Below are 11,003 nucleotides of genomic sequence, written 5' to 3'. Positions count from 1 at the left end.
ATTAAACAGAGATTTAAAAAACCTGGTGATGCTCATTCTAGTACACAGTATAGCGAGTGGCCTGTTTGAATTTGCCTGTCACTGAATAACAAACCAACCCAAGTATTAGTGACTTGAAAAAGCAACAATTTCTCCCAATTCTGGGAGTCACGACTGCGGAGAGAGCTAAGCTGGCCAGTTCCTGCGCTCTGCCTGGTCGTGGCTGGAGTCCCTCAGGCTCCCACGTGCAGCTGGTGGCTCTTTGGTTATTTTAACGATTTTTAGCAGTGCGATTTACTCTAGAACACAAAATTAAGTTGCTTCTGAGTTTTCTAAGTCGATAAAATACTTGTCCTTTGAATCGTTACTTTTGTCAGAATCTTCTCTGAAAATTAAGGAGTATGTCTACAGAAAGAAGCACAGAGAAAATCGATTTCGTTTATATCTTTATTGTATTTTTCATAAGGAAGAACAATGTAACCTTCCGTACTCGTGCTTTCTACCTTTTGGGACTGATACAGATTCTCTAAGGCCAAAACCTAAAATTAAATCATCTTGACTCTTAAAAGTTAAATAACAGCGCAAGGGAGGAAAAGTCACCGTTGCTACCAAAGGGCTGAAAGCTCCATACGCATGACTTTGAAACTGCTGCTACTCAGATAACGATTCAGGCTTTGTCTGGTGGTTAACAGAAAGGGAGTCTTGTGCTCAACAAACAAGGTAACGACCAACAAGATGCAGTAATTTAAAGTAGAATGTTTACACCACTGTAAGGTGGCTTCACCTAGCGAATATTAGAACTGCGTCATGTTACTATTCTAGCTCTTTCTTCAAAGGGTCATCAGAAGAACAGGGATCGAAGAGTCTTTCGGACAATCGCCATCTCTTGCCACTGCTGTTACACGAAAGGACAGATGACATCTTTAACATTTTGATAAGTGTTATGCATATCTCAGCAAATAAAACATTTCAATGCTTACATTAATTCTTACTGTGCAAATTTAAATATACACTACTTACAGATTCCACTAAAATTTTGTTCTGCAGCGAAGCCATGTCTTTTCTAAGTTCGCTCTGTGCTTGAGTAAGAATGTCTTCATGATTCTTCTCCATGTCCTCGACGTTCTAAAACCAAAAAGTCTGGTTCGGTCATCTCAGCTTCTAAACTTGCATGATTAAATTGCAAATGTATGAACTTTTTAATTTTCAAAAGATGCTTCCTGTTTTATTCCAAATAAAAATATTCCAAGCAATACAGAAAGGCCAAAATACCCACTAGCACAATAGAAAAGATGTCAGACTGAGTCAAATATTGTTACGGGAGGTTCAACACTAGTATACTTTGCTTGAAACAATGGGCTAATGAACTGTTAAGGTCAAGACGGAGCAAAGAGAAAGACTGAGGTTCCCTATCAATAAATACGGTAACTGTGAAACTCTCTAAGAAGCTTTCTAAAGCCACTTAGTATGACTGACAGTCAACGTAACGTGATCTCATTGGAGGAAAAAAGCGATCTGTAACGGGAGCTTTTCAAGTTACGAAAAATATAAATTATGTTTTCAATCTTTACTCCTCACCCAACAAATGGTGATCTCGTGCCTACTGTGTAAGAAGTACTGTCACCGTGTTAAGCGCTGTGCAGCAACTATAAAACGAATGATACACCATCTCATCCTCACTCCAGGGAGAAGGAGAAACACATCAGCAAAAATACCACCAACATTTGATAACAAATAGGTGTGGAAACAAAACTTGCTGTATCTACACAGTGGAAAACGAGATTAGTTCCCAGTTACTCAGCAAAAGACTAAGATTTCCACAGGGGAAGGAAGAGGAGTTAAGTGTCATCGGAGGAGGGCATAGTCAACCTCATGGAAGCACATGGTGCATTAGGTCAGTTAAACCAATTCAGCTGGAGGGGTGGGAGGAGAGAAAGGATGCAGGAAATGACCTTCCAAAAGGGCGTCATGTTATTTGGGGACTTGAACACCTAAGATTTTAGAACAGGAAGCTACTGAGAGTTTTCCAGGAGAGAAGGGAAATGTTTCAGCAAGGTAACACTGCAGGCCTCTCTCTGAGGGACGGACTAGAGAAGAGAGAAATCCGATGGAAGAGTTTTAACAGCACACAAAGGACGGATGAGGTCCTGAACTGGGGCAGCAGAAGTGGGGATTCAAAGAAAGAAAGAAAGGAAAGAACCATTGCAGAGGTAAAAATATCTGGATGGGAAAGATCAGGAAGTGGAGGGGCCAAAGACAACACTAAACTGCCTGCCCTGAGTGGTTAACACTTAGAAGAAACCATTTGTAAAATTTATCAGACTTTGACACAGATGAATAAATTGTTCTCAGGGGGCATGAGAGCAAGGCAACAAGCTCTCTACTCTGAAAGGCTTTAAAAAAACAAAAAACTCATGTAACACACACACGTATATGTGTATATGTGTGTGTATATATATTTATAGACATTAAAAGAATGTTGATATTAAATCTATTTAATGGGTTTTCTTAAACTATCCCAACTAGCTTTCAAGAGTGACACTTTAACATGTTTTTGAGCATGGTTACGCAAAATAACCTCCCATCAAAGAAAGAAGGCGTCTATATAGAGGTCCCACTGATGCCTGCCCAAGCGTGTGCCTGCACGAACAACAAGTCAGTGTCACCGACCACGTTTTGCTAATGTAATGAGAAATCTAGTACATATTTCTCAATTCAGAAACTTTTGATCCTCCGCTGGCTTTTTCATCCTGTTTTATATGTCTGGGCCATCTCTGAACGACCCCACAAAACCATTAATGAATCCTAAAAGCCAAAACCATTTGGTGCTACGTAAAATCAGGAACAAGTCAAAACGGAAAGCGCTTAAGAATTTTAAATGCGTAAAAAATGTTTTCTCAACCCACCTGGAGCAAAGGCAAAGGAAGAACACCAAGGTCACACGACAACCAAGAACCCAAGAGACAGAAAGGGCCACATGAACCAGAGACCTACATTAACCTGAGACCAGAAGAACTAGTTGGTGCCCGGCCACAATCGATGTCTGCCCTGTCAGGGAGCACAACAGACAACTCCTGAGGGAGCAGGAGACCAATGGGATACAGACCCCAAATTCTCATGAAAAGACCATACCTAATGGTATGACTGCGACTAGAGGAATCCCAGAGACAATGCTCCCCAGAACTTCTGATGGCACAGGACAGGAACCATCCCCGAAGACAAATCATCAGGCATGAAAAGGACTGGTCAGTGGGGAGGAAAGAGATGCTGATGAAGAGTGAGCTAATTAAATCAGGTGGACACTGGAGAGTGTGTTGGCAACTCTTGACTGGAGGGGGGATGGGAAGATAGAGAGAGAGGGAAGATGGCAAAATTGGCACGAAACGAGAGACTGAAAGGGCTGACTCAATAGGGGGAGAGCAAGTGGGAGAAGGGAGTAAGATGTATGTAAACCTACATGTGACAGACTGATGGGACTGTAAATGTTCACTTGAAGCTTAATAAAAATTAATCAAAAAAAATGTTTTCTCCCATAAATTCCAAAGGAAAAAAGCATCTTCTCCTTCCACACACACATTATGTTTTATAAGAATGTATTGTGTTACCAAGGACAACAGACCTTCACGAATTGCTCATAAAGAGTTTTGACAGCTTTCAGTGTCTGGTTCTGAAGAATTCTAGTTTGTTGTAAAATCCTTTGTTGCTGTTGAATCATAACCTACAAATATACATATATATATATACAAACAAAGAAGTCGTGATAAAAATATAGATAAAATTGAGCAATGAATAATTCTACACTAAGTTTAAAAACATTAAAATCACTGCTTCTAACATTTGGAATTCTGTTTCCCCAACCCACTCTGAGGAAATTAGTTCATGCCTTCTCTTCAGTCCTCAAAGGCAGCAACATCTCCTCCACAGTCTTTACATTTAACTGGTGACCGTACTTATTTCACTAAACAGAAGCCATCCAAAGAGGACTGCCAGTCTCCTATCACCGCGCCTACCACCCACCTATACCCATCAGCACTCATATACTCTACCGTCTCCCCGTTTTTATGGAGGAACAATCCTGGCTTGCCAAAACCGACTTCTTCTCCTGCCCACTAGATCGATCCCATCCACTCTCAAGAATATTGCTCAGCAATTGTCCTCCCACCACCCCCCTCCAAACTTTCACTTTTCTCCCTCTAGATCATGACCATCAGCATACAAACATCTTGCTATTTTCTCCAGTCAAAACCCACGTGTATTCCTTTTCTCCCCAGCTACCACCCCATTGCTTCCTGTGCCGTTCTCTCTTATACTCACTGGCCTTTTCCACCCACCGTGCCACCAAACCCTCGTTCCTTAATGACACCAACGCCCCGCACGCTGCCAAATCCACCTTACTTGGCCTGTCAGCAGCATACGACAGAGCTGATCCCGCTCCTGAATCCAGGCCCACATAGCCAGTGGCCTACTCAACATGCCTCCTTGGGTGATTCCCGTGCACCTCAATTTTAACTTTTCCAAACCTGAGCTGACTGACAAAGCCCCCCGCCACACACACACACCAAGTTTTTTTTTTTTTTGATGTGAACAATAGCTTCGCTGTGGAGGTAAAAGGTGTGTGATAAATTCACAAACAATTCAAGAGTGAAAGAGAAGGCTAGTTAATGTAGCTATACAGTATATGGGTGGGACTGACTTCCATCCCCCATAGGGATGGGCAGGTAGCCCAGGTCTGGCCATCAACAGTGCACCATGCCCTGGCCCACCGTGACTGGTTCAGGGATGGGCAAATGATCCAAGGCAGATCAGTGAGAATTCTCCCGAGGGCCTTTCTGACAGAGCTATTGAGTAAGACTGTCTCAGCCCACTGGGGTTGCTACACTGTTCGTAATCTAGGATCCCAAGAGGCTATCTCGCATACCACACTGAGAGAGCCTGCTAAGGGGTGGAGACAGAGCCCAGGTGACACTGCATGAGCCACCTTTGCCCACCCCATCCAGCTGTGCCTGCAGCTAAACTCCCCCTGCAATTCTTTCTGTAAATCAATACATTCCTGTTTGGTACTTTAGCAAATTTCTGTCACTTGGAACTGCAAGAATCCCAACCAATACAGGATGGTATTTCCTTATGGAGTCCCCTGGGATCTCAGCTAACGTGCTTGGCTGCAAACCAAAAGCTTGGAGGTTCCAGTCCACCCAGAGGCGCCTCGGAAGAAAGGCCTGGTGATCTACATCCCCAAAAATCAGACACTGAGAACCCTGTGGAGCACAGTTCTACTCTGACACACATGGGCTCGACACGAGTCGGGCTCAGCTTGATGGCAACTCTTCCTTTTTTTTTTTTTATCTGCTTCCACTTCCCTGCTTTATAGTTATCGGGGCAAAACACGCAGCCAGCAGTGACTAGTGGAACTGAGCTCCGTTCTGTGGATCTACTACAAGCCTAGGCTCTCCATTCATTCCTACTTGCGACTGAGCTACCATAGATTACGTATGAAGCCAAGCGTGATACCGACAGTTAGTTTTACTTCTCGTTCCTCAGCTTTCTTCATATCTATATCCCACTGCTGAAACAAAGCCAGAAACTGCTGAGAGTATTCATGAGTAAGCTTCTGCCTGTAAAACACAACAAGGAGCACTGTCATATTTCATGCCAATGTGAAAAAAATAAACACGTTCAAAGCAAAGTTGACATAACTTATACTACAAAAGAAGAAGGGAACAGCAGCAGCTTAAATCTTCTGACAGGAAACCGAGATGGAAAATCAGTGATTTATGGATTCCAAACATTTTTTTTTTAACAGGATAAGTGAGAAGCTATTTCGTACACTTTAGCTCTTCAAAATGAAGAGAGTTTTAGAGTACATGTAATTTTTCCAGAAACATTAATTTTGTCTCCAAGCAGTTTAATTTTCACTCTCTTTTACTGAGTAACATATAAGTTCTGGTATGATAAATAGACCCAATTATGGAAGATTTCCAAACACGAATATTTCACTTAGCTTTTTCTCCCCACTTTGGCATAAGAAGCTGTACAAAAGAATGTATAACCCAATTCAGCTAAACCATACAAATTATTTATAAGATTGTCCTTTTACCACATTGTTGAACACAGCGAACACTCACAAGACTAAGAGTGTATGGCATTTACCTTTTATTCAGTTTGCATATTTCTAGAATGAATACAAGTTCCTTTTATAGTAAGAACTCTAAATTGTCCTTCGAAAGGGAGGGGAGATAATATTTATCGACTTCTAGGAAATACGCCCAATTCTATGAAAGAATGAGGTTATAAGCCTAAAGAACTTATTTGCTTTGAGAACAATCGAGTCAGGTACATTTTCACTAGAGACTCCAATAAGCAGAGGATAACTGTATATTTCTTAAGTCATCTGCATCCATAAATACCAAGAAATGATACAAGTGTCACAGCTCTAAAAAACCAACAGCCTTACCATTGCTCTTTTTGGGTTTTCCAAACATGCTCAATTTTCTCGTTACTACTTTTGACAGAAGCATTGGTATTCATTTCAAATCTTCTTCTCTTTGCAATAAGGGTTTTTTGAATGTCAGCTATGTTGAAAATAAATATTCATTTATATTTAATGTTAAAACTTTTTAATTTCCACATGTTCAAATCAATACGGGTAATTTTGAGTCAGCGATATTAGAAAGACATTGATAATTTTAAAAACAGGCATCATTTAAATAAAAAAAAAGGTTGTTCCTCTCCTCCCGTCCCATTTTTTTCTGTTAACACTTTTAGTTACTGTTTTCAAATTCTAATATTTCTAATATAAGATCATTTTTTTAATTTAGGGATGGTAAACCCCAAAACCCCAGTGCTGTCAAGTCGATTTCGACTCATAGCAACGCCATAGGGTTCCCAAGGCTGTAAATCTTTACGGAAGCAGACTGCCACATCTTTTCTCCTGCGGGGCCGCTGCTGGGTTTCAACCACCAACCTTCCTGTTAGCAGTGGAACGCTTTAAGCATTGTGCCACCAGGGCTCCTAGAGATGGTAAAAAGGAGCTAAAAATTAAAACATTTTCTATTATCCAGAATGTGTGTAAAGGGTCACAAGGACAGACTTAGCTTCCTAATGAGTAAAAAGGTATAAAGGATTTATTTTTCTAAATTGATACAATACCCCCCAATTCAAAGGACACATTTAAATGGAATACTGTTAGAAGTCATTATATAACCAAAAGCTGAACCCACTGCCATCCAGTTGATTCCGACTGATAGCAACCGGCATGGACTGAACTGTGTCCCCAAAAAACATGCGTCAACTTGGTAGGATCCGCCATCTGGTGATCTGATGCAATTATCCTATCTTCCCCCATTTTGCCTGTCGTAAATCCTGATCTCTATGTGCTCCAGAGGCAGGATTAGCGTGGGATGTGTCTTGAGTCACCACCTTTACTCAAGCCACGCCCTCGCTTGAGTCACACCTTTTATCTTACGAGAGGTAACAGGAGAGACGGGGACCTGCCTACCACCAAGGAAGAAGAGCCGGGAGTGGAGCTCGTCCTTTAAACCTGGGGTCCCTGCACTGAGAACCTCCTAGACCCAGGGGAAGACTGATGCCAAGACACTTCGTACATCTCCAAGGAACACTGGGCCACAGATGTTGAAAGGAGACAAGGACCTTCCTTCCCCCAGGACAACAGAGAGAGAAAGTCTTTCCCTACAGCTACTGCCCTGAATTTGGACTTCTAGCCTCCTAAACTGTGGGAGAATAAATTTCTGTTTGTTAAAGCCATTCCCTTGTGGTATTTCTGTTATAGCTGCACTAGATGGCTAAGACAGCAACCCTGTAGGACAGAGTAGAACTGCCCCAAGTAGAACTACTCCAAGGCTGTAAATCTTTACGGAAGCAGACTGCCACATATTTCTCCCAGGGAGAAGCCGGTGGGTTCGAAGCGCCGACCTTTCGGTTAGCAGCCGCGTGCTTAACCACCGCACCACCAGGCCCTTCCCGTATATAAAACACACAAAATTATTCTATTAAAAAGTTCCCCAAGCAGGATAAACAATTAAATAAAAGAATATGATTTTAAAGAATCGAGTCAGTGATCCTTTTAAATGTATTTTCTCTGAAAGAAACAGAGGCCATAGAGAGAAAAATTCTACTTTAAGTAATTAAAGTCATTCAAGAACTCTTTTTAAGTACTTCTGTGGAGCTCTTTATATGACATTTTTACCTGTAAGTGTTTCACTTCATACAATGTTTTAATACTTCAAACAAAGCTTTGCTGAGCATATGATTTTTGCCCCCCGCTCCTCTGTCATCATTGGAAACCCTGGTGGCGTAGTGGTTAAGAGCTACGGCTGCTAACCGGAAGGCCGGCAGTTGGAATCCACCGGGCAATCCTTGGAAGCCCGATGGGGGAGTTCTACTCTGTCCTTTAGGGTCGCTATAGGTCGGAATCGACTCTATGGCAGCGGGGTTGGGTGTTTTTTTGTTTTCACCTCTATCATTGGCAGTTATTTTTCAGTAACCATGAAGGTGCTGCGCTGTCATATAAAATATTAGAGCACTATTTCATACGTGAAGCATCCATCTATATAGAGTCCACTGAATCACATTTCCTATTCTCCAAGTTACGTGATTTAAAACAATTTTGTTTAACTGCCAGTATCTCTTAAAAAAAATAAAACTTACCTTTAAATCTTTCCAACATATCCTGTACTTCGGCCCTGTGAGGAAATTACGTGAACAATTTGTAAGGAAGGGCACAAAAAATGGCATGCTCGTTTGGGAAGAAATGTCTCACACCAACTGTTTCACATGCGATACTTGCTACATGAATCAAAGTCGACTTTTCTTAAAGTACCCCACCCGATGGGCAAATGTTGCTTGAACACATTACCCCAGTTCTTCCTCAACTGATCCTGCAGATGGTCTTTTTCTTCCATCCTTATCAGTTACTGGACTCTTTCCTTCATTGAAATGAAAAACAGTTTTAAATTAAGTATGTTATACGAGTTAATTTTCAATGGCGTCATATCTACATCCTGGAGGCTTTTGGGCTTTTGGCCAACAAAAGGTTTTACAGTAAATGGAAAAGAAAAAGAGTAAAGTGTGCCCTATGCGCCACACTTGCCAAGATGTTAGTTAGGGACACTGTACCTTCCTCCTTCCCGTCCAGCTCAGAACCACTCAGATCTTTTTTATCTTCCGTGCCAGAGGCTTCTCTATCCTGATCCTTCACCACGCGTCTCCCAGGTCTCCCCGTTCCCTTTCTTCCAGTGGGTGCCATAATTAGATTCTGTTTGCTGACTTAAAAAACAGATCCCTTAAACTTCCCGAGTTCAAACACGCCATTTAAACAAATGGGTAGCTTTGCACATCAGAGGTCTCTCACAAGGGTCGCCTCGGTTAAATAACAAGGTTTGCAGTCTCCTCATTTCTATTATTGGACCAGGAGGTGACAAAGGTGACAATGACAGGGTCAACCCTGAGTCCACACTGGGACGTGTGGGTTTTGGTCCTGCCTCTGCCAGATTCTAGCAGGCTAAATGGGGCAGATCCCTGTCACAGAGGGACAACGTGACAGCTGGGGGGCCACCCGCAGAGCAGGCCGGACAGAAGTCTGAAGCAACGGACACATAAAATAAAGACTTGCTGCCACTTGGCTTTGGAGAGCGAACGTCCACACAGGCCACCATGACATCTCCAGGGGACAAACGTAGGGCCCTTGGTCACCTGTCATGGTCCCTGAGGGGACAAAGCTTCCCCGTCATCCCCCCTTACCTGTCCTCCCTCCTCAACCCTCGCCTGTCCTCCTTCCCCTTCCCCTGCACCAGTTTTCCTTCCTCTTCCCCCCTCTTCCTCCCTCCCTCCCTCCCTTACTCCTCTCACAAGTCCTCCCTCCTCACTCCCCCTCCACTGTCCTCCCTCCCCCTCCCCTCGCCTGTCCTCCCTCCCCATCCCCTCACCTGTCCTCCCTCTCCTCCACCTGTCCTCCCTCTCCTCCACCTGTCCTCCCTCCCTTACCCCCTCACCAGTTTGCCCTCCTCTCTCCCCCTCCCCTTTCCTCCCTCCCCCCACACCTGTCCTCCCTCCTCCCCTCACCTGTCATCCACTCCTGTCCCCCATCCCTCATCCTCCCTCCCTTCCCACTCACCCATCCTCCCTTCTCCCCCCTCCCCTATCCTGCCTCCCCACCCCCTCACCTGTCCTCCTCCCCTCTCACCCGCCCTCCCTCCCCTGCCCTACCTCCCCTCTCAACTGTCCTCCCCCCTCCCTCCTCTCCCATCATCCGGCCCCTCCCCTCTCAGGCGTCCTCCCTCCCAGACCTTCCATGCCCCACTGACTCCCATCACCCTAGGCCCTCAGAGAGGCCCACCCCACCACCCCCTCCTTCCGCCTTCCACTCAGTGGCCGGATCAGGCCCCGGCGAACAGTCACCTCACCGGGCACAGGTGACTTGGGGGGGTGTCTCGCACTGAACACACGCCCCTCGTCAACCTGATGAACCCGATGGCCACCGCAGACCCGCCGGGATCCCAGCCGCCCCACACTGCCCGCCCCTCACCTGAGGTAAAGGCTGTAGCGGCAACACTCCCAGAGCGAGGCAGCTGGCCACCGGGAAGCTCCTCTGAGGCACTTCCGGAGGGGGCGGAGCAAGCCAGCCTTGCCTGAGCGGGCGCAGCGCTGATTGGCCAGCACAGCGCGCATGCGTGAGGTGGGGGGGCCTCGGCGGAGCCCCGCCCCCTGGCGGAAACAGACCTGCAGGCTGGTGCCAAGTTCTTAATAGTTAACATGTTGCTTTCCAATTTCTTCCTTTAACTTGTAAGTTGCAAATCACAAACATAGGGGAGTTAATGAAACACAACTCCTTTTCCCCCGCCCCGCCCCTCGCAACCACTAATAAACTTTGGTCTGTGTACCTTTGCCTTTTCTTGTCCTTTTATAGAAGCGAGGTCATACAATATTTGTCCTTCCGTGATTGGTTTATTTTGCCAGGGTTTGCCTAGACACAGGCATAATGGGTCTAAGGACATTCAATGCCTTTCACC

The 11,003-nt window shown here is 44.5% G+C and overlaps 1 protein-coding gene across 1 annotated transcript; it reads right to left on the bottom strand.

Annotated features, from left to right (window-relative positions):
* Positions 1-257: 257 nt before the first annotated feature.
* On the bottom strand, positions 258-10,677 carry LOC135228817 (synaptonemal complex protein 3-like). Its single transcript, XM_064277727.1, has 9 exons — positions 10,520-10,677; positions 9,112-9,257; positions 8,852-8,921; positions 8,644-8,678; positions 6,431-6,548; positions 5,492-5,591; positions 3,599-3,697; positions 1,000-1,104; positions 258-874 (listed from the first exon to the last, which is right to left on the bottom strand). The coding sequence occupies exons 1-9, from the start codon at positions 10,660-10,662 to the stop codon at positions 821-823; spliced, it is 870 nt and encodes a 289-aa protein (XP_064133797.1). The 5' UTR covers positions 10,663-10,677; the 3' UTR covers positions 258-820.
* Positions 10,678-11,003: the final 326 nt, after the last annotated feature.

The sequence above is a fragment of the Loxodonta africana genome, chromosome X (genome assembly GCF_030014295.1).
Source record: "Loxodonta africana isolate mLoxAfr1 chromosome X, mLoxAfr1.hap2, whole genome shotgun sequence".
In the NCBI taxonomy this organism is placed as follows: domain Eukaryota; kingdom Metazoa; phylum Chordata; class Mammalia; order Proboscidea; family Elephantidae; genus Loxodonta; species Loxodonta africana.
This window is presented reverse-complemented; position numbering and strand designations above follow the sequence as displayed.